The sequence below is a fragment of the Gouania willdenowi genome, chromosome 20 (genome assembly GCF_900634775.1).
Source record: "Gouania willdenowi chromosome 20, fGouWil2.1, whole genome shotgun sequence".
Taxonomy (NCBI): domain Eukaryota; kingdom Metazoa; phylum Chordata; class Actinopteri; order Blenniiformes; family Gobiesocidae; genus Gouania; species Gouania willdenowi.
Window position 1 is genome coordinate 4,010,773 of NC_041063.1, and position 24,642 is coordinate 4,035,414.

At 38.9% G+C, this 24,642-nt stretch overlaps 1 protein-coding gene across 12 annotated transcripts in view; it reads right to left on the reverse strand.

The window, feature by feature from the left end:
• Positions 1–23,292, reverse strand: part of arhgap12b (Rho GTPase activating protein 12b) — a 101,387-nt gene extending 78,095 nt beyond the window's left edge. For all 12 annotated transcript variants that reach the window (XM_028433901.1, XM_028433900.1, XM_028433908.1 and 9 more), the window contains exons 1-2: positions 23,176–23,292; positions 6,711–7,474 (exon numbers count right to left, since the gene is read on the reverse strand). In XM_028433901.1, coding sequence (XP_028289702.1) covers positions 6,711–7,385 — 675 coding nt within the window. In that variant the 5' untranslated portion in view covers positions 7,386–7,474; positions 23,176–23,292. The remainder of the gene's footprint in view (positions 1–6,710; positions 7,475–23,175) is intronic.
• Between the last annotated feature and the right edge of the window lie 1,350 nt (positions 23,293–24,642).

Genomic DNA, 24,642 nt, shown 5'->3' on the forward strand with positions numbered 1-24,642 from the left:
GTAGAAAGTACCAACAATGTTCTGATCTTACCTTTGCTGAAGCTCTGGTAGCTGAGGTGTTGATCTCCCATCTTTTAAAAGCTGTCGTTTTTCCTCAAAAAAAAGTTTCTCTATCAACTCTGGCACTGTCATCCTGACTGTAGTGTTATCCCGCCCACGAGCTAGAGAACGTAGCAGCAGCGGTCACGTGGCATCTATTCACTAATGTACTGTGAACTTACATATAGCATTTAGCATTGCGCGGTTACGTGCAAAGGCAGGTCTCTATGCTGCCTTTGCACATAAATGGTTGTCATCTTGGGGACCTGACTGCGCATGCGCAAACATGTAAAAACACGCAATGAGAATGGAGGCAAACGCGTGGCCTCCCTCTGCCTTACAGTGTTCCAGGAAAGAGCTATGAAACGCACAAAATGCGGACACTTTCAAACTTATAATATCAATTCACCCTTGGGTAGGCACTGCCTACTTTCTATTCAAGCCTGTCTCTCTTTGTTGGCTCCACAGTGCGGGAGGCTGCAGTAGAACAAAGTGGCTGCTTTAGCTTCCACTGGTTTCATCTCTTTGAATGTTTTCTACTTTAATCTAAGGGCACGGCATCCGTTTCCTGTCGTAATACAGAAGACACACTGCTGCTTACACAGATGTAGCAGATACTGTGGAGGTGGAAGGAACAAAACTGAATCTTATTTAAAAGTCTGGTTTTCTTTTGAAGACAACAAAAGCCTTCTTAAAAATCAGTGTAATAATGACATCTTTCTCACGACTACACCTGTGAAAAAGCAGCCAACAAAGCACAAGCACAATGGAAAGCCGTCATGGCTAAGCAGCTGTTGAGTAGAATTCATTATAACAGGGTTCTCATACTTTTTTCACAATGATTTTTCAAAACTTTTCCAAAATATTTTACAACAAATTTCATCATTGATTTGTTGCAACGTGCACTGACTGTGACTCAGAACCATTTGCTTCACCTGCAGAGCTGTGTCAATAAAGTCAATTATTCTTTTGCCGAGTAAGTCAACAGAGCAAGTTGAAAGCAGAGCAGAGGCGGAGAACGAAGTTCGGCTGAAGTTCTCAAATGTGCTCCCACACGTTTTTGAATAAAGGAGCTCAACAGCAGGTAAGTCACTACATTTGTTCTGTTTGGAAGAGACAAAACATATCGTTAGTCCCTCTGGTAGCTAGTCTGATGCTAACGTGTGTGCACAAATGTTTGTCTGACTTGCATGTGCTTGTTTGTGTGTCCGATATTTTTTTTTTAATTTTAGTTTAATCAGTTTTTAAATGTGCTTTATATATAAACTTAAATTGTACACAATGGTGGTTATAGTTTCAAGATTATTTTTTTTTACCTTAAGTGTGAGTGATAAACACTGGTCTGTACTGGAATGAGGCTGGATTAATTGCATTTAGACAGGAGTCTAAGGGACCATATTCTTTTAAGGTACTTGTACTCTCTCTATATATATATACAGTATATATATTTGACAGTGTATGTGTGCTCTTTGGGCAACAGTTTTAACTTGACTTAACCAATACTGCAAATAAAACTTTAATTATTAAGGGTGGGGGAAAAAAATGATTTATCACGATTTTTTGAGTGCCGATTTTAATAATTGATTCTGTTTTCCGGTAATGATTTTATTTTATTTTTATTGTATTTTTTATATTTTTGTGGGCGACCACTGGGTGGCGGTAATGCACCAACAAGTGAGTACAAACACGAGCGAGATTTGCAGCACGAAGAAGAGTTGTAGCAGACAAACCACCAAACCGTGATTAAACCTGCACCAGTACGATTTAATTTAAAAGTATGGACATACTTTTGATCGATTCCATGGCAAACAGATTTAGACACATGACAAAAGCTGTAATAAACTCTGCTCCTGACAAGTAGTGCATTGTGTAACAAAACAAACATTACTGCTCATCATGTCCATCACCATCTGGACATAAAGCTAGAGCGAGATAAGATAAGACACCCAGCAGCAGACCAACAAACCCTGGATGGGATATTGAATAAACTTATCCAGGTAGCATAGCCAAGCATGCTGATGAATAATTGACTAGTTTTGTATGAAGTAAAGATTGACAGTGACTTGAGATATTTGCAAAATGTTTTCAGGTCTTAGTGTCAATAATAAGTGTTTCTGCAACAAGCAGTGACTGAAATAACAGGTCATTTATTTTATATATTTAAAAAAAAAAAAAAAGACGTAACAGCAAAGGATAACAAAAGGTTACATGTATTGTTTTTTTATTTTGCATTAAGGCTGTACTTGAATTAACTTAACAGTAGCATAACCACCTTAGCATCTGCATTGCTTCACAGGTGCAGGAAAGTTGATGGTCTGTAGATGTTGCAGGAGGTGAAGTAGGAAGGTGCTGAGTCATTGCACAGCGTGATTTATTTTAGGCTAACAAATTGTTATAACTTGATTTTATTTGTCATTAATCATTAATAGTCTCTGTAAAAAATAACTTTATTTCAATTGTTTTTTTTTTAAAGCTATAGAGAGCCATTGCAAAAGAGTCAAAGGGCCACATTAGGCCCCAGAGCCGCAGGTTGCAGACCCCTGCCCTGGGAGAACCACAGCTGAACATCTGTCCTGGTGTCATAGTCCATCAGTTCTGGTCCCTCCATGCTGATTCTGATGAGCGTGTACGTTCTATTGCTGAGCTCAGCACTTTCTTCATTTTTACTGCTGCTCTCAATGTGAGCAGACTCAGTGAACGACTCGTTATGTCTGGCTCTGTTCATAGCGGACCGTGCGCACTCCAAAGGAGCACATTGGTGTTTATACTCGGCACATTCACAGTTGCAGGAGCATTAACCGCAGCCAAGGTGCATGAGTGTGCACGGTCTCCTCACCCGCAGTGCGGAGAGAGAGAAGTGCACTCTGTAGGACGTGACGAGGTGCTGAGCCGATCCGTCCAAAATAAGGTCGCCCATACGCACTCGCAAGGATGCGACCAGATAAAATTTTCACTCACACACCCTGAAAAAATACTCGCATATGTGACCACTTTGGTCGCAGTCTCGAGCCCTGCATTCAATTATATTTTATCCTTGCTGTCCAATCCTTTTCCTTGGAGGGCGGTGTGTGTTGCATCGTGGAGCTGATCAGCTGTGTGCTGCAGTGCGCACGTCAGCTGAAGCTTGTTAAATGAAACTCTGATAGACGTCAGACTTCTGTCCACACTGGTCAACTATTCTAACACCATGTCCAATGTAAAGCCACAGTTCGATCAAACTACAGAGTAAATAACAAGTGTTACTTGTTAATTCGCACGATCGTAAAGTTTGATCTTTGCAGTTATTGGCCAGGGAGACTCTGCTTCGTGGATGTACGCTCGAGTATGTTTGAGCCTGAGGTCTGCATAGGTGTGTGTGAGTGTGAATATTATGATGATCCACTGTCTTTTGTCTCATTTTCAATTCTATTCAAAAAAGCTTTATGGCATGACAAAAATATTTACATTGCCAAAGCAAGTGTGACATTGAACAATGTTTGTCACTGTGCTTCTGTTCTGTTCTGTTCTTCTGTCTTAAAGCTGTTGTATGTAGAATTGTGAGATTTTTTTTCATCTGTAAATTCAAAAATCAGATAACTCTTTTACATTTAGGAGTTAATGAAGACTAACACAAAATAGACAAGATCCACGCTGTATGTAAAGCCTGTTGAGCTTTACATACAGCGTGCTAAAGCGCGATAGAACAAAGTAATAGTAAACAAAGAGTGTAAATAAGTCATTTTAAAAAACTAGAGCTAACCTGCCTGTAGGTTGTGGAGGTAATGAGGTTTAAACCAATCAGAGTTCCTTTTAAAGGGGAAATATCATGCTAAATCCACTTTTTTAGCCCTTAAATGCATTTTGTTGTATATTTAGATTGTTTAGAAGTACAGAAAAGTTTAAATTAGTCTCTTCAGGTGCTCCGTTGATATCTTTATATTCTGTTTTGGTCATATGTTTCAATCTGTTTCGATTTTTCTATTCTCTATTACGTTTTTTGAACTATTACATCACAGTATTTGCAGCGGAACTGCCAAATTAGTACATCGACTCCAGGCCCAACACTTCGAGCAATCCGCCATTTTTATTTCTCGCTTTTATTTTGTAGTCCACGCTCAAGGATGTCGAAGTTACGAGAGGATAAGTCAAAATGTTCAGTTGCTGGATGTATAACCCACACGCTTCATTACAACGTCTCCCAGCATCAGAACCTTTTCAAAGTGCCTGGTGGAGTTTTATTTTTCACAGAAATGTACCCACATCTGTGGGTAAGATCATTTTTGTGTGCACGAAGCACTTCAAGGATGACTGCTTCATCAACCTCCACCAGTATAAAGAAGGATTTGCCGAAAGACTTTGTCTGATTGAGGGTTCAATTCCTTCTATCTTTGGAGACGACGAACAGAGCACTTCAGTAAGCTGTAAATAACGCTAAAAAGTGTGATGATAAGACATCCCTGTCATTGTTTTGTTAGCATTAGCAGTTGCACCGTCTTCATATGTTAGCGTTGTGTGCTCGTTTTAGATCCTTGATGATATGGCCTACGTGGTTTAATTTAAGTCTAAAGTTTTCATTAGTCAATTCATTTTGCCGTTTTTGTCTTTGAAAAGACTATTAAAATGCATTTCATGACGTTAGCTTGGCGCTATCGTTAGCTCGGTGCTTGTGTTAGCTCACTTGTTAGAGTTCTGCAGGTTCATCATCTTCATTTTCATCTCGCTCCGCTGGGTCAGACTCTGGTTCGAACATATAAAGCTGGATGGACAAGTCTTCCGTTGTTGACATTTTGTAAATAACGTGTGAATAAACTTTTTCTACGCCGCTAGATAATCGTATCTCTTCTATCAAACTACAAAAATGGCCAAACAGGGTGGAGTTGAACCAAGTGTCACCTCTGCAACCTGGAGAGGGAGAAGGGTATGAAGTGTCTCATTTGCATTTAAAGAGACCGCACCAAAACGAGTTGCTCTTAGAAGCACATCAGAAAAGGGGTAGAAAAGGGGCCTGTGGAGCTATAATAATGAGGAATTCAGACCCAAGCATTGCAGTTCTGCTTTATATAGACCACAACTGTATGATTTATATGTAAAAAGGAAGGATTTAAAAGCATGATATGTCTCCTTTAAATTAAGTCGATAAAATAATAAATAATATCTTGTTTGAAAGAATCCTTACAAGTTAAGATATGCCTAAATAAAGCTATCCAAATCACATAGTTGATAATGAATTAAAGAGGTTTACTGTTCAGAATAAACACTATCAGCAGAAAAAACTATTTCAAAGCAGGTATGTCACTAACTCACTGATGAGTGCAGTGATAAACATGCTTTCAGATGTACACAGACCTAATACCTATTATTAATTCATGCATAATTGCTAACAAACACATTTGCATGTGATTAGAAATTAAAGATTCGTTAAATATCAAAGGTACAGTGATGGCACTCCTCTCTGGGTCCATGTACTAACCAGGGCTCCGCTATGTTTCTATTTGGGGGGGTCCCTCCCTCCCTCGGTGTATCTGCTTCGTGCTTGACTGAGAGCAGAACTTTAGAGTGTACACTTAAACTGTTACACTCGTTTGTTTTCAGTGAAAAGTCCTGAAGCTTTTGAAACTTTAGGTCACGTTAAGCTGCTGTTTTTTTTTTTTTTCTGCCATTATTTTTCTTCGCAGTTTACTTGCACAAAGTTGGTGGTGCAACACTACTCCTAGCCCTCAATGTAAGAAACTGCAGCAGAAAGAAAGCAGGAAGCGGCCGCAAGCTGGATTTCATCATTAATTTACAAGATTAAATGATGCGTCGACACAAAATCCGCGTCGACGAATTTTTGTATTTGAAATTGTAGATTATGTCAACTAATCATTGCAGCAATCAAATCAACACTAACTAATTAATAATTGATTGGCTGTCATCACAAACAGGTGATATTATTAGAGGTTTAATTCTAAACAATATATGTTGAATGAATATGTTTTAACTGCATAATGCTACTATTGTTGCTTTTGATTGGCCCTGCATTAAATGAGGAAAACAATTAAAGGAAGAAAAACTGATGGAAAGAGGCAGTGTGGGTATCATTTAAACCAGATGTTCTCAACATGAGAGACATTAAGCATTTATTTATTTTTTACCAGCTGTCCGCGACCCACTTTTGGGTCCCGACTCACCAGTTGAGAACATCTGATTTAAAGAAACTGTGTAGCAAAACTAATGTAATGGATCAGAGCAACGGACCACAGCGAATGTTTGAGGAACTTTGAATTACTCCTAAAGATGACTAAACCAACCAAGTACAGCACACCTACATGTAGGTAACAAGAAACTATGAAAAAGCTCGGAAACACATCCAACTCTCTATTTGATGCTTTGCTGTGCACATAAGTCCATCGTTTCCCTTCACATACAGAAAAGTGGTTGAAATTATCTGAACACAGTTTGCACATAGAAAAAAAAAAACTTTAGTCTCTTGCATTTACCCCAAACCTGCAAAAAAATTCTAAGGCCTTTCAGATAGGCTTGCCTGTGTGTAGATGCCAGCAGAGTTGAAAGCAAGTTCAATATTCACGGTCTTTGATGACCAAACAACTCAATTACTAAATGCATTTCTTTATGTATTCTTTACACTCAAAAAAGCTCAGAAAAAAATAAGCGAGCAGATCCTACAGCCACCGACTAAAGTTATCACTGACCTGCATATGCTCTGTAGAGCTACTGCTCATCTCGTCTCCAGATTCCGAGTCATTGCGGAGCTTGTTCAGCATCTCTGCCTGGAGCGCACTCGGAGGACAGATCTTATTAACTTCCAGGCTCTTGTGGTTGTCCCCCATGTTGAGCTGTGGTGAGTCAGCCCGTGTGTGAGTGAACGTAGAATCACTGCTGTGGTGATGGTTGTTGTTGTTGTGGAGGAGTACCAATTCAGCCAGCAACTTGCAATGATGAGGGCTCCCCATATTCTGGTTAGTATCCTTGCACAACGCAGGTGGTGTGACCCTTTCAGAGGATGGCGAGGGTGTAGATGATGGTGATGGATGGCCAAAACTGGACATCTCCAAATGAGGCCTGCTAAAGTTCTCGTTTGATGCTTGGCAGATATCCAAAACTGTGGGTTTGGCTTTAAGAGCAGGTTTCTGTGGAGGCATGAGGGCATGGCGCACTTCCCTAACATACTGTGCTGGGACATAAAAGGCCTTTGTACATTCCTCCTTCCTAACTTGCCACCAGTCCTCGTTTGTCTTCTTCACCAACAGGTAACACTCTCCCTGACGGATAGTGACCATCTTGTCTTTGGCTTTGTACTCGTAATCATACTCCACTTCGATGTAGACCTGGCCCGGAGTCGTGGACAGTCCCTCTTTGTCAGCCATGACTGTCGAAACACACACGTGAACTCTGTCCTTAGCTGATTAGCGACTTGGACCTGGAGGGTTTCTCATGTCTGATTAGAAGTGCTGACCTGTAGAAGAGAAAACTGGAATTTCAGCCAAACAACCCACGCAGACAACCCACATGCTCAAACAAAAGACTCCAATTACACTTGATATTTTAATGGCACAAACGATTAACTGTGACATACGACATTTAACATAGATTGTCTGGAGTTCACTATTAAAAGTGTTACACGCACTGCATGAAAAGTGGGATTTCTGGCAGTTTTCATCACTGAAAATTGCCGTTAACTCGGAGTTAACTGGAAGTTCCAGTCAGCTCCAGATAACTGCCAAGAATTGCCGTAAACTCAGAGAACAAGGTGAGAAGGTCTCCCCCCAGCTTCTAGGACTGGGTAAGGTTTTCACATGTAAATGACCATGCTGTGATCTCTACAAATGCAAATCAGGACTGTCTCCACTAAAAACACACACAAGTCTCTGGGAGCCAACATGTTTACATGGGAGCTTTAATTCCTCTTTAAAGCAGAATAAAAGTTAATTCCGCTTTAAACTGACCTTGTAAACACTTAATTCCTTATGCACATTTAATTCTGAATTAAACTTAAATCCGAATTAGGTAACTAGTTTATTCCAATTAAAAATGTGGCTTCCAGTCTAAATTTAGAATAATTACTAATCTGAGCATTAACACAGGAAAAAACAAATAGTTTTTTATAGTAATTTTGTGTGTTTTTCTGTCATTCTGTCTTTGTTTGTGGTTGCCCTGCTCCTTATGAGAGCATTATGTGCATTTATATTGTCGTTTTGTGTGGTTTTCGTGTATGTTTTTGGAGTCATAATATGTACTTATGTTGTCATTTCGCATTTTTTAAGTCACTTTTGTGTATTTCTGTTGTCATTTTGCTTGTTTGTTAGTACTATGGGTTTGCAATAATTTTTTTTTGTGTTTGTTTATTTTTTGTTATTTTTTATTGTGTTATTTTGTGCATTACTGTTGTCGTTTTGTTCATTTTTGTCATAGTTTTGTGTTTTTCTGTCATTCTGTGTATAGCTGTTGTCCTGCTCCTTATGAGGCATTTAGTGCATTTATTTTGTCCTTTTGTGTACATTTCCTGTAAAAGTTATGTTTTTTGGAGTCATATTGCGCATTTGTGTCGTCATTTTGCTTGTATGTTAGTACTGTGTGTTTGCAGAGTCATTTTTCTTTGTTTTTCTTGTCTTTTTGTGTGTTCATGTTGTCGTTTGGTTCATTTTTGTAGTAGTTTTGTACAGCTTTTGGAGTATTTTCTGTGTTTTTCTTGTCTTTTACTGTATTTTCCTGCAATGTTGTAACTTTTTTTTTCTGTATTCTTGCTTTTGTTTTGTGTGTTTTTCTGCCATTTTGTACGTTTACTTTGGAAAATTAGACCGAGGGCTGCATGTGGAAAGAACAAAAGAGTTTATATAGTAATTTTGTATGTTTCTCTGTCATTCTGTGTATGTTTCTTGTTGTCTTATGTTATGAGACATTTTGTGCATTTTTTTGTCTTTTTGTGTACCGTATTTTTCCTATAAAATGTATGATTTCTGAAGTTATTGTGTATTATTATCTGTTGAAAAGCAATGCACTAATAGTTTAGATTAAAACACTGAGTTCATGAGTTTAAATACTTAAATACCAGTTAAATGTTAAAAGACAGTTAAAAGTGTAAAGAGTGTTAAATAGACATGATTTACTTGACTCTTTATTGTTAAAATTGATATTGGAGTGATGTTTATCTGTGATCCACTGAGTGTTCTGAGTTAGACTATCTGGGATCGATTGGTCTCCACCCCCACACTTGCTGTTTTCCTCATTCTTCTAACGCTTCTGATGGAGGAAGCAGATCTGAATGACATTTGTGATAATTTCACCTCTTTTAAGGTATGTTTATGGTCAGAAACACAGCTTATATGTCATAAATAAGTTAAAAACAAGTAAAGAGTTTCATAACGTTGTAGTTTTGATATTTGAGTTCGATAAGAGTTACGTTTTATGAACAGTAGTAAGTTAGCAGACTGTGCCATGTGTAGCGTGTTCTGTTGTCAGCTTCTGTTTCATATGAGCAGAGATGTGTTTAAAATATGTTTTACTGTTCAATGTAGTTTGACTTATGCACTTTGATTAGCTCAATACGAATTTAAGACTTACATATTTGATGCTTGAAAGAAAAGTGAGAAAATTATTTATTACAGTTAAATATTGTTTTTCATTATTTAAAGGAAATGTGTCCTACCTCCACCACTATTCGTTTTAATGAAAGTGCAGTAAATGTGTACTTTTGTACATTGTTGTATTTTGTTTACAAAATACCTTTTGTGTATGTGTGAAAAATATTTACACCGGTAAAAACCATTTTGCTTTAGTGTGCGTGTGATCACTTTTCTCTTACAAGTACAGAACCAAATACACAGATGAATTGTGACCCTGGTAAATAATAATAGATTTAAAGTGAATGTCTATCCCTGCTGCTTCAACAAAGTGAACTTTTATTTGTTTTTTTATAGATACCGGTGCGGCTTTTACATAAGCACCAGCTCAGATATTTTCATGCCGCATTTTATTTTAGATTTATATTTGAGAAAGTGAAAGTATAGAATACAGTTGTTTAAGATTGTTGTGTGTGTGGTGTTTTTTTTTATTTTAATCAATGTTTTTATTAATCTAAATTAGACATTTCAGGGGACCCAATTTGAATTCCAGGCGACCCCACATTGGGTCACGACCCCAAGGTTGAAAAACTCTGCATTACATTATTCTGTTTTTGAAGTATGCAGGAGTAGGGGGTACATAGCTTCAAGTTAAATGTCTTAAGGGGTACGGGACTGTGAAAAGTTTGGGAACCGCTGCCATAGAACATCACTAATTCTACTGCTTGTGTTTCCAGCTGCTGGGAGCGAGGACAGCTTAAAACAGCTCACAGCCAAGGAAGAGAAGGACTTCTGGACATGATGTCTGATGATGAGGATGGCAAAGCTGATGGGGAAACTGGGTGGATAGTTTGGCCTGTGTTCAACATTACAGAAAAGACTGGAAAATGACCCCAAATATCAGCAACCCACCACAAAAGGCTGCATTATGGGCCACCCTCCAAAAGACCTGCTCCATCTTTTTATGACCCTGAAGCAGCCAAGAGGCACAAGAGTTAAAGTTTTAGTGTGTAACCCAGACAAGGGGAACACAGTGTAAAGTTTGTTTTTATTTTTTTTTAAATGAAGCTTTCAATATGTTCCTCCTGTCTCTCTTACTGTCAATGAACTGATATTGTGATGTGTATTTCTCACTAAATAATAATAGCAATAATAATAATTAGTATTATTAATATTTGTGTTGTTATAAAAATGGGGGGCAAATGTGTCCATATGACCCAACGGTAACCAATGAGTGAGGGACTTTCTGTCCAATCGCAGGTGATTTTACTTCTGAAATGTCTGTGGTTTCATCCAATGGTTTGTTAGGTTCAGTCAGGCAGGCTAGACCTTGAAATGCTAATCAATTACAGCCATTCACTCAGTCAGGGAGGACAGACATTGAAATGCTAATTAATGAGAGCCATTCACAGCTGGGGGTGCGCGGCCCCCGTCCCGCCCCCCCAGTACGTTTCTGACAAATACCGGCACAGGCGAACTTCTCAGTAAACTGCTGATAACTGCTGATAAGCACAGGCGTTTGCGGAAATTATCAGGCATTCACAGGGTTGATAATCTCAGTTTTCATGCAATGTCACCTCATTCGCTTTACAACACAAACGGCTTTGTGCCGTTTACACTGCAGACACGTCAGCTTGCCTTGCGGTGATTGCTGGCCCACATTGCAATGTAAAACATACAAGGTGAAGTTGAGCCAAGTAGGTACTCATGCAAAAACGCTCAAAGCTCTAGGAGGAAGATTAACAATATCCCCCCCTTAAAAACCTCAAGTGTGGTAACCAAAAGAGAACACCTTCATGCAGACCTGGACAAACATGAAAGTATGACATCAGAAAAAAAGAACTACCAAAACCAAACTTTTAGAATGAATGGACAATGTTTGTAGGCTTCAGAATGAGAGAAAGTGAGGCTTATAAACAGGACAATGTTAGCACCTTATAAACAGACATACAAGTAGTTCTGAGGTTGTAGATGTTATCTTAGAACAGGGGTCGGCAACCTTTTTAACTCATTCAGTGACAGCCATTTTCAGATTTTCTACCCCCCTCAGTGCCAGCCGTTTTTGAGCATTTTGACTGATTTTAAAGACCCACAGAATATTATCTACTATCTGAAATCTGACACCAGATTCTGAAAGATTGAAGCCTCTACTTTCATCAAAAAAAAAACATTTGTTTCTGGCTCGTTTCGTTCTTTTGTAATCAGCTGTTGAATAGAGCAAGTTTTGCACAAATCTTCAGTTCCATCCATCCATCTTCTCCCGCTTAGCCGTTTCCGGGTCGCGGGGGCAGCATCCTCAGTAGGGAGGCCCAGACTTCCCTCTCCCCGGCCACTTCCTCCAGCTCTTCCGGGGGGACCCCGAGACGTTCCCAGGCCAGCCGAGAGACATAGTCTCTCCAGCGTGTCCTGGGTCTTCCCCGGGGCCTCCTTCCGGAGGGACGTGCCCTGAACGCCTCACTAGGGAGGCGTTCAGGGGGCATCCTACGGGAGGGCTCAAATCTTCAGTTTCAGAGCAAAAAGCTGAGAAAAAAGCCTTTTTGTAAAAAAAAAACCCTGTCAGTGACTTTAAAGCTTTTTTTTTCCTTTAGTGACAACTCTAACATCTGAACATTGTTTCCTTATATAAAACAAAAAAAAAAAAAACACTGAGACTGGGCTTTTGATGGCAAAATTATTATTAATTTTCTATCTGGTTCAGAGTTGAATGCATTTCTTACTGTATTTTGGCGTTCCTCCAACTTTCTCTCCCGTCAGTCTGCACGCATGCAACTTCCTCTTCCTCCCCGACATACTGAGTGTCACCACGTTCCCCGTTTTTTTTTTTTTATTATTGTTTTATTTCACCATCGCCACATTATCCATGAGTTGCACACATGCTCTGGTCGAGTGTGCGCTGCTGGGAACGTCAACCCTGTACGTAGCGCCATTTTCTGTCTCATAAATGCCTTTCTTTTCTTCCTCTGAGCTCTGCTGAGAATGGATGATCTCTCAAGGTGCGCTGCTATCTCCCACAAGTCACCTATTTTTTTGCTATCTGGCTCACAGGCTGAGGGAATTTTGACAAGTTATCTCGTCAATGGCACTGAGCGTTTGGATTTGAAATGACGAGTTATCTCGTCAATGGCACTGAGTCAGTTAACATAGAGTGCCAGTTTGAAATGTTCTTCTTAACGAGTGTGCCATTATCAAAAATACCCAGGTTTCTCACCAGGAATTTTTTACAGCATAGGGGGATCACGCGGTGTGGGAGCGAGTGTTGTAGGGGGTCCGGGTGCAATAGTTAGTTTAACAAGTAATTAAATAAAAAGGGGTGACAAAGGAAGTGGTAAAAGAATATACATAATTCAAGACCTGACAAAACATAATTTTAGACCTAGTTTAAAAAATATGGAAGTATTCAAGATTTGAAATCATCAAATTTAGTTTGTTCCTAGTTTGTTCATGTTTCTTTGCCTTTTCTGAAAAGTGCTTTAAATGGGTCATTCCTGGTCATTCCAGGGAAAGCAGAATTATTTAATCTCTCTTTCTCCATTATGCTTCTCTTTTTATCGTCCTTAAGGTTTAATAAGAACAAACACTTGTTTATTTTGTGTTTGGGACTTTCATTTACCTAGAAAATGTGTGATTTGTTTAAGAACATATTAGCTCTCCTTACTTTTCCTGTAGTTTAGTTTTTAATTCTGTTTGGCAGAATTTTGTTACGTTGTGGCGGTGGATACTTACAAGAGTCAAAGTATTTAAGTTTACAACTGTATTGTAATTCATGCTTCATTTTCCTTTATTTTAAAGTAAACCTAGCCTATGAGAAAGAATTCTATGTATAATTCATTTTATATTGTTTATTAAAACACATTGCATTGAATTATTGATTGTTTGTTGAAAAATAAATGATAAGAGCTTGAAAAAAATCGGCAATTAAATCGCAATCACAATACTGAGGGAAAGAAATGTTCAGCCCTACCTAGGGGTATACTTACCCCTGTTTGGGAACCACTGCTCTAGAGCCTTTGATGTTAAAATTGCAAAAATACATGGAACTTAATCCTGATCTGCATTGCATACAATACAAGTGATAGAGCCTTAGCACTCACTCACAGCTAAACATTTTCCTACCATTTATTCAACCACAGAGTGCTCCTATTGTACCACTCCCACCATTATCCTCTGCCACACGTCATTACACACATAAGTTGATCCCAATACACTCCATTCTCTAAAACTCACAAACTACAACACTCATGAGTGTAAGCCACGCAACTGCATAGGACACCAGGCCTAGCAACGCAATCACTAGGGGTGTGAAAAAAAAAATTGATTTCACGGTATATCATGATTTTTTGGGGACCAACTTTAAACGAATATATATATATATATATATATATATATATATATATATATATATATATATTCTTCTTCTGATATTTAATCAATAATTTTCTTATTGTATTTTTCACATTTTTGTGGATGTGTGTTTTCTACTGCTGGAGACATTGTCACTTTTCAGCAGGGCAGCCTAACCACTGGGCATGTTGATCAGCTCCTGTTCCTGCATAAAAATCTTGAAAATTGTGCCACTTATGCACCTCCACTCTGGTAGATGACATCGTAGATATAATAATAATAAAATAGGATGTTTTGAAGCAAACGGTTTTGACTTAATTTGTCCTCTGAATGATCAATATCTTCTGATGAACAAATACAGCAACTTGATTTTTCATCTCTACATTTAATTTTGATATTAACTGGGTAGAATATCGCAAGATATTGTGATAATATTGTATTGTGATACGTATCGTATTGCAACATCCTTGCCACTACTCACCTCTACCAATCGCCCTCAGAAAACCGAAAGCTGAAATTACCTTTGGCAAGTCCCCAAACCCAAATTAGCATATTATTTTGTGTGCAGCATCAATACTGCTGAATATACTATAGTTAGGGTCCGATGTCCCAGAATGGGACAGAGGAACCTATTGTTTTCGCTTTTATTTCCTATTATTATTATTATTATTATTATACCCTGCCTACCTTTGATCGCTAATTCGACCCCCTAAAAATGCCCGAAAACTCACCGAAATTTGCACGCACCTCAGGCCTGGCGAAAAATTTGATAATTTGGTGGCGTGAAAAAAAGACGCCAAACAAACGATGGAACCACACGACCGCCAGGTCTGACCGATTTGCACGAAAATCGCCACATGTAGTCTTCGCCCCAAAATGAGCAAAAAGTAACATTGTGACCCCGCCCAAAACCAAACAGGAAGTCAGCCATCTTGGGTCAAAGGTCAAAAATGGCGTTTCGCCCTCGAAATGCATCTGCGCGAACTAGTCTGAGGGGATTCATCCGATTCGCATAAAACTTGGCAACACCACATAGGACCCATTGAAGTTATCGAAAGAATTTTCGTATCTGTCACGGTTTGGTCGTGGCGCCGCCACAAAAATGCAATGCTAATTTTCGTTAGCACGCAAAAAATTCCAAATCTCCATAACTCTGACACACAAACTTTGATCAGCTTCAAATTTCACACAAAGGACATGTGCCCAAGCTTGGTCATGACTGCTTTGAAACATTTCCCATCATGTCTTGTGTTTTCGACCGGTGTCATTTAAGGTCATGTACACGGTTAGCATTTACAGGACGCCGTTCTAGGAAAAAGCTTATAACTCTAGAATGCAAATTTCAAACTGCTTCATATTTGATACACATGATGACCGTACAGCCATTAACAAAACTCGAGAACCAATTTACCCATAATGCCTTGCGTTCTCAGAGGGCGCCGCTTCTGTGGTCGTCCAACACGAGCAGCTGTAGCGGACAGACGATATGTCGTGTTGACTTCAAAACACTGTAGGATGAACCTACACAGAGGGTAGCAAATTGCTATGGAAGAAAAAACAGGCTGTGATCAGTGGGAGGGGCCTATAATGACACGGGAGAATCCTTCGCCATCAGCACGCTATAATAGGAAAATGCGTATAACGCTTCAATTCAAAGTTCAAACTGCTTCATATTTGATACACACGATGATTGTCCATCCATAAACAACGCTCGATGACCAAATTACCCATCATGGCCAGTGGGAGGGGCCTATAATGACACACGAAAATCCCTCGCCATAACTAAGCCGTTATACGAAAACGCTTATAACTCTAGAGTGCAAAGTTCAAACTGCTTCATGTTTGATACACACGATCATTGTCCAGAGCTAAACAACAAACAATAACCAATTTACCCACAATGCCTTGCGTTCTCAGAGGGCGCCGCTTCTGTGGTCGTCCTACACGAGCAGCTGTAGCGGACAGACGATATGTCGTGTTGACTTCAAAACACTGTAGGATGAACCTACACAGAGGGGAGCAAATTCCTATTGAAGAAACAACAGACTGTGGTCAGTGGGAGGGGCCTAAAATATCACTGGAAAATCCTTCGTCATCAGCACGCCGTAATAGGAAAATGCTTATACCACTCCAATGCAAAGTTCAAACTGCTTCATATTTGATACGCACGATGATTGTCCATCCATAAACAACGCTCGATGACCAAATTACCCATCATGGTCAGTGGGAGGGGCCTATAATCACACAGGAAAATCCTTCGCCATAACTACGCCGTTATACAAAAACGCTTACAACTCCAGAATGAAAAGTTCAAAGTGCTTCATATTTGATACACATGATGACCGTACAGCCCCAAACAACAAACGATAACCAAAAACACCCACAATGCCTTGCGCTCTCAGAGGGCACCGCTTCTTGGGCCGTCCTACGCCAGCAGCTCTAGCGGCAAGACGACATGTCGTGTTGACTTCAAAACACTGTAGGATGAATCTTATTAGATGGAAGCACATTGCTATGGCAAATAGAGCAGGCTGTGAAAAGTGGGAGGGGCCTATCATGACACAGGAAAATCCTTCGCCATAACTACGCCGTTATACGAAAACGCTTACAACTCCAGGCCAATTCCCAAATCCCCAACAGTGGTATACGTGACCGTGGGTTACCGCCCCCGGCCGCTTCATCGGACCCTATGACGCCGCTCGCGGCTTTAATTTGGATTGTACCCGTTAATTATATTAAGTTGAGAACGGTCAAATAATTGCAATGTTTAAACCACCCCTGATTCTTCTTCCTCTCTAGAAAGGAAAGCTTTACTAGTCATGTATATAACAAAATATGTTCTTTTATTTTTTCAAATATTTTTATTGTACATTTATTTTAAGTACTTTGCTACACAATTTTATACCTTAAAATACAATCAACCATATTTGGCTGTATGTGACATCCAGTCGTTGATTCCAGTGCAGTGTCCTATCCGATTGAATTGATAGTGGTGATTTTCTCCACATTTTCTTGAATAATGTTTTATTTATTGCTACGGACAACATAAAGGTTTTTGTTGGAGCTTCTTTGGATACGTTTGAAGTTGGTATTGCGAGCTTTTGTTGCACATTGGAGCTGCCACAGCTGGCAGTCGCCGCCGGGAATCGCGCTGCACAACTCGAGTGAGTGGACTTACTGAGGCATGAGTCTTAGAGGACAATGAAGCGATTTTGAGGAGGAAAATCAGCTAGAAAAGTAACCGTCAGCGTAGCCTCAGGCAGCACTGATGCCACGTCATGTCACTACAAGCGTCAGAGGTGAAAATGACAGGGACTGTCTTTGCCTGGGAATTTTTACTCCTGGCTGCTCAACAAGGACTTTTAAAGAAGTTACCCGACTAAACCTCTAGTCTAGTATTATATGTAGGATTTTTGTAAAGAGCTTGCAGGTAGGGGATGTAACGATTAATCGTAGGGCAGTTAAAAATCGATTCATAGGTATCACGGTTCACATTGATACTGTGAAAATTGAATCGCAGTACTTTTTTGAACAGCAGAGGGCAGTGTGTGTATATATATATATCCTTCTCTTGTCCAGAAGTGTTGGCGGCGGACTGAATCTGCTACTATTCTCTTTCTGGCCGCCTTCTACTCTTAAACATGTTCATAAATGATTCCTTACCCCTTTAGCACCGAAAGAATATCTGTGATATTACGTGAATATCTGTAAAGTCACGTTTTTCTGTCTGCTAGCGCATAGCATCTCTCTTCACTGCTAGAATAGCTGCATGCCAACCGACCACTGGGTTACCTACCAGCACCCTCTGCTGGTCCAAACAAATATCAGACGTAGATACAGTGCAATGTATGTTTTTTTTAAAGTCCAATTGTTAAGGCACAAAATACATTTTCAGTTGCACTTTTAAAAAGAAAAATAACTATTATGCAGTTTTGCTACAGAACCAGAATTTAAATTAATAGGCTTCTTCTTCATTTGTATTGTTCCTTTATTTATTTCATTCAAGATTTATTTTTAGTTAAATTGCATGGTTTATCAAGGGATTCTTTTGACAATGAAAAATAAAAGGAAAATAGTACAGTCATTTCTAGTTTTTTTTCCCAAAAAAAATAGAGTATTTTTCAGTCATCATTTGTCTGCAGTCCCATTGTGTAAAATAAATTGTGAGAGAATCGTATCGTGAACCCAGTATCATGAATCGAATCGTATCGGGAGTTGAGTGAATCGTTACATCCCTACTTGCAGGTATTATTAACTACAGGTAACCTTTGAATAGCAAAAACCATTATCTTAAGGGGTGCACAACACATACGATAAGATTTGGAGATGAATTGTGGTGAAAGACATGAGTCACCACACGCGAGGCTCCATCTGGCTGCATCTCGGAGTGGAGAGGGTCAGGGCTACAGACTGCACGGTGAGCTCAGCAGCCGACTGAACGGGAAGAAAGACGCGAAAGGCCAGAGATATTTATTCAGACACAAAAACTAAGCAGTGGATGTGAGAGTTATAAATTAAAAGAAAAGTAAAGTTTGGACACATTTCAAAGTGATGGGCAGTTCCAGAGTAGAGTGTAGACAGAGCGATCTGAACTTTTCATATCACACAATCTGTCCATCAGTGACTTTAACTGGACCTTTTGTAATGTAGCACTCCAATGTTAAGTATTCAAATGAACCCTTGTGAAAAAGAAAAAAATGATATTTGACAAGGGTTGGGAAAATGATTGCTTTTGCAATAAATCTCAATGTACTTATTTCTTTTTTCCCCCACACTTTAATGTGCAGTTGAAATAAACATCAGACTGACTGACTTGTGATGTGCATTGTTTTTGGAACTATGACTCGTGTATTGTTTCGAGAAGTGTATGATTCAACTTTTGTTAATGGTTAAGGAAAATGAGGACACTAACATTTCAATAATAGATACTATTAAATCACAATACTAAAATTGCAATAAATCAAAACCTCAATACATATCAAATTGGTAGCCTAGTGTCATGATAAAACCAAATTGTCCCAGCTACCTTTATTTTATGAGGAATTCCCTTTTTTTGAAATACAATCTATTTCTTAATACAGATAATTTAGTGATAATTAATTAATGCAAGCTACAAAAAATATGAGAAGCCACTTGGGAGCAAAAATCTTCAAGTCGCTTTGAAATAGAGGAAGATGATGAGAAGGAGAATGAGGAGGATGAAGAAATTCTGTAGGATAACAGAACATTCAAATACCGGTAGTAACTAGGGATGTAACGATTAACTGTAAGGCAGTTAAAAATCGATTCATAGGTATCACGATTCACATCGATACTGTGAAAATTGAATCGCAGTACTTTTTTTAACCAGCAGAAGTGTTGGCAGCGGGCGGAATCTGTTAATACTTTCTTTCTGGCCGCCTTCTACTTTTAAACATGTTCATAAATGATTCCTTACCCCTTTAGCATAAAAAAATATCTGTGTCTGTGTACATGAATTTCTGTAAAAGTCACGTTTTTCTATTAGCTCTGTCTGCTAGCATAGCATCTCTTCTTCACTGCAAGATATCTGCATGCCAACCGACCACTGGGTTACCAGGGGCCTCTGCTGGTCCAAACAAATATCTGACCTAAATACAGTGAAATCACTGTTTTTTGTTTTTTGTTTTTTTAAGTCCAATTGTTAAGAAACAAAATACATTTTCAGTTGCACTTTTAAAAAGAACTATTATGCAATTTTGCATTGTTTACTATAGAACCAGAATTTAAATCAATAGGCATCTTCTTCATTTGTATTATTCCTTTATTTATTTCATTCAAGATTTATTTTTAGTTAAATTGCCTTGTTTTGAATAGTTTATCAAGGGATTCATTTGACAATGAAAAATAAAAGTATGCTTACATACGCGGTTCCCTAGCCCCGCGGGCTTGGCCCCCTAATAATAATAATAACAACAAATAGAATTGCAAGCAGTTATGAAAGGGGGCCAAGCCTTCCCGTGCGACTCTGCCCCCAGGTTTCGCGGAGCCCGTGGAAGTACGTCACGAAGGATGACGGGCTCGGGGCGAGCGTCAGGACACAGGCCAACGTGCCATTTGCTGTGAACAGGTGGATATAAAGTTTTGGAAGATGTTATTTAAAGTGTGAAAGTGAAAAGCCAAAATGCGTTTGCACCCATTATAGCGCCACCTAGTGGTGCACCTTTTGGTATGGGTGATCTGTGTGCTCTTCTATAGTTAACCTGTAAATTTCACAGCCCTCAAAATATTACTTAAGCTGAAATAAGGGTTTGTTTGTCTATATGTTATGATGTAATAAGCCATGCCACCAAATTTGGTAAAAATTGGTGTTGCCATTTAAGAGATACAAATATTCCATTATTGCAGCGCCCCCTAGTGGCGCAAGTTATTAAAATTTTGCTAATACCCTTACAGTCACATGCCAACCAAGGATCTCAGATTTGTTGTTGTTAGCATTTATTTTGATCGAGATACGTATGCAACATGTGCATTTTTATAGCTAGCTAGAAAAATTTACTCAGTAATTATTCACGCATATTTTGAGCCAACAAAGTTATTTTATCATCTTAAAATCAGGTCCAAATGAAGACTCTACGTGCCAAGTTTCACACTTGAAAAAGTAGGTTTTTGATATGTCGTGACTTCCAAAGAGCAATGTGCTGTGGGAGTGGGCGTGGCCTATGTCAGTAGATGCGACACTATGTAGGGAACATGTGGATATGAATTTTTTGAAGATGTGAATTAAACTGTGAAAGTTAAAGGCCAAAATGTTTGTCCAATTATAGCGCCACCTGGTGGCGCAATTTTTGGTATGGGTGGTCTGTGCGGTCTATATCTACCCTGTAAATTTCACTGCCCTCAACATAATAATTCAGCTGAAATAAATGTTTGTTTATTTATGTGTTATGATGTAATAAGCCACGCCCACTTTGACCAATCGCGAATAACTTTGAGATATCGCCTCAGGAGGGACCCAAGATCATACCCTCCAAATTTGGTAAAAATTGGTCGTGCCATTTAAGAGTTATAAATATTTGTTATTTGTATCACCCCCTAGTGGCCTACATCATTGTTACCAGGAGCTCAGCGCTCTTGCCGGGAGCTCACACACTTAGCTCTGCTTGTCTCATTCTACCTGAAGCTGTGATGACCAGCGATACATCACGGACCGCTACTTGGTTAAGACCAGACAACCATCCAACAAAGTGAACCAGTCTAAGTTCCATCAGATCCATCCAAAGTTCCCACAAACACGGTGACGGTGCTCTACTAAAGTATGCTAAGCTAACCCAACGACACATAAGACTGGGCTAAGAGCTAATGCTAACCATTTCAGGAAAGGAATAGACCAAGTAAAAAGTACACAACTTACTGTCATCAAACCACAAAGGGCCACATAATTATTAATGGTCAGATTTTTAATTATATTTCACGTGTTCACAGACAAAGCGGGCGACCGTGGCTCAGGTGGGAGTGGGTCGTCTTCTGATCGAGAGGTTGGGGGTTCGATCCCAGTACCTGACTATGTGTCGAAGTGTCCTTGGGCAAGACACTGAACCCTAAGTTGCTTCCAGTGGTCGACTAGCGCCTTGCATGGCAGTCCTGTCCCACTGGTGTGTGAATGTGAGAGTGAATGGGTGAATGAGCTGATATGTAAAGCGCTTTGAGACTGCTTCAGTGTGGTGATAAAGCGCTATATAAAATCAAGTCCATTTACCATTTACCAAAGCTGGTCCCATTAGAAAATAATGCAACTATTGTGATTATTACACCAGAATATCCTGAATGATTAAATCACCAAGCTTGATCTGGTTAAATTATAGTAACCAGAGAGATATTTATCAATCATAACTTTATGTAACTATCAGATATAAAATAAACTAGATTCAGCAGTGGTTTGTATTAAACAGTAAAAACACTTTTGCTTTTCATGTGCTTTTTATTTCTTTTTTAGAAAATATTTTCATTATAAATGAGGAAGGAATTGAGGAAGGAATGAGGAGGAATTAATTCTATACAATAACAGGAGGGACCCATATGCACTTTTTTTTTTTTTTATGTGTAAATACTATTACTAAAGCAGATTCTGGTGATGATGTATTAAATGTATTTTGTGTTTGTGAGGAACCTGTTTACATCTTAAGTTGGCAATTGTTTTGAACATTTATTTATTGTTTTTATTTGTTGTAATTTGTCCCAAGCTGAATTTAAAAGATTGTAATAACAGAGCAAATAATTGTACAATTTATCATCTGATTAGTCAATTAATCTTTTGAATAATCGATGACTAGTCAACTATTAAAATAGTGGTTAATTGATGCCCTACTCTCAATCAGTAAAAAATGCTGTGAACACCTGATTATGCATGAAACAAAAAAATACTGTCATATATATATATATATATATATATATATATATATATATATATATATATATGATGTAATTTTCTACATTACCAAAATAGAAAACTCTTGAATCTCAATATATTGCCCAGCCCTAACAAACACTAAAAAAATGTCCCCAAACCACAGAAAACAAGCCCAGACAAGGTCACTGTCAGCCAAGACATAACTGAGTTACTCTGCTGATGTATCACTGAAACACAATCTACACACCTCATGTCAGTGATCCATCAGTGTGTGGGATTGAAATCCTGCACAGCCTCAGTAGAGCCCAAATCTTTCATTCTGAGGGTTTGAAAAAGTGAGTTGACTGATAGGATTCTCTGAACATAAGTTTGCCATTTATCAAAAATAACCAAAAATAGCAGATGTAGATAGAAAGAGATACTTTGATGAACCTGCTGTTGGAGCATCTTGTGTGCACAACTGCCTTTGTCGCAGTCATCAGTCAGAGACACTTCCACCCACAGCAACCCCAAAACAGGGGTACGTACGGGGGGAGGGGTGTCCCAACACAAAGGACTTTGATTTATCTGCATAACTAAGACAATCCCCTTGATTCCAAAGCACAGAGCGCTCCGGATAGAGCCGCTGCTCTCCCAGTATAAAGCAACCAGTATGGGAGCCATCAGACCCGGTGTGCACGTGGGTGATTAAATCCTGAAGCAGCTCCACAGTCACGCTGCTGTGCCCGTGCGCGCGCACAGGGCTGTGGAGGGACTCCCAGGTGCTTCGTGCTGCGGACAAAAGGCGCTACAGGGTCACGGGGACAGAATGCGGCACAAAAACACGGTGTCGGTGTCTCGACCACCGGCCCCGGTAAGAGCGTTCACACCGAGCAGCAAGACACTTACTGCAAAGGTTCTCTGAGGTCCGCCCCAGGACAGCTCCTCCGTGTCAGTCCGCCGCAGTCACCGGCACTGGGTTCTCAGTCAAACCCCCGCCTCTACTCCCACCATCACAGCCCATTTTCCCAATGTAAGGAATTTCCGGTCAGGGTTTTCACAGTAAAACAAAGTCATTTAATTAGTTAAGGGGTTTGTTGGCTGCAGGCAGCAATAATATTTTACTGGCACCAAAATAACATTATGATGAAGAAAAGTTTGCTGTACAAATACTTTTTTATATTCTCATGTTTGTTAGAGGCTACTACTGATACTACAATTCTATTATTCCTATTATCATCATCATTAACGCTACAGCTGTTAAAGCTAAAACTAGCATTTAATCTGCTGTAAACTGGAATATATACAGCTGGATCACACTCCAGTTAAAGAGGAAAGAACCCCATACAGTTTGCTGTCTTAAAAATCTTAAATAACTAGACCAGGGGTTCTCAACTGGTCTCACCTGGGACCCACATTTTATCAGTCATTAATTCGCGACCCACTTTTTTTTTTAGAATTCAGTGAACCAAACTTAGTTTTTCAAAAATAGCTGTTGGAAACATGCATATAGATTTTTTTTATTTTTTAAATAAATCTATTAATTTTCCTGTGCAACATGCATTTCACAACATGCGTGTCAAAAGAAAAGTTTATTTCAAAATAAGACAAGTCCAACATGAAAGACATTAAGGGTTTATTTATTTATGACTAGCTGTCCACGACTCATCCAGGCCAGGTTCGCGACCCGCTTTTGGGTGCCGACCCACCAGTTTAGAATCGCTGAACTAGACAATCCTAATTCCTCTCTTTCACAGTGCTAAAATAACTTAATTAATCTTTAGGGTACAGCAATGTATTATATATATATATATATATATATATATATATATATATATATATATATATATATATATATATATATATATATATATAGACCACCAATGACAATTTCATATGTTTCTGCTGGGAAGTGTTAATTCAATTCAAATCAACTTTATTTGTATAAAGCAATTAAAACAAAGTCATCTCAATGCGCTTATCAAAATATAAAATTCACAAAAAAAAAAAAAATCCAACAGATCCACATGAACAAGTATTTAGCCATCTAACAAAATCAACATCATAAACACCATTAAAGAAACATAAACAATTATTTAATATAACCTCCATACTCTCCCAACAAGACATATCTCATGACATGGCAGCGCATCCGTTGTTTGTGTTGGAAACACAGAAACATGGAGAAAATGACAACAGCAACTCGGAACAGCCTCAGTGAGGATCATCCACAAAGTCAATCCTTAATTTTGTACCATTCACTGTGAAAAGTATGGAACATTTTCTGACCTTACCTTTGCTGAAGATCTGGTAACTCAGGTGTTGGTCTTCCAACTTTTAAAAGCTGTTGTTTTTCCTAAAAAAAAAAAAAGTTTC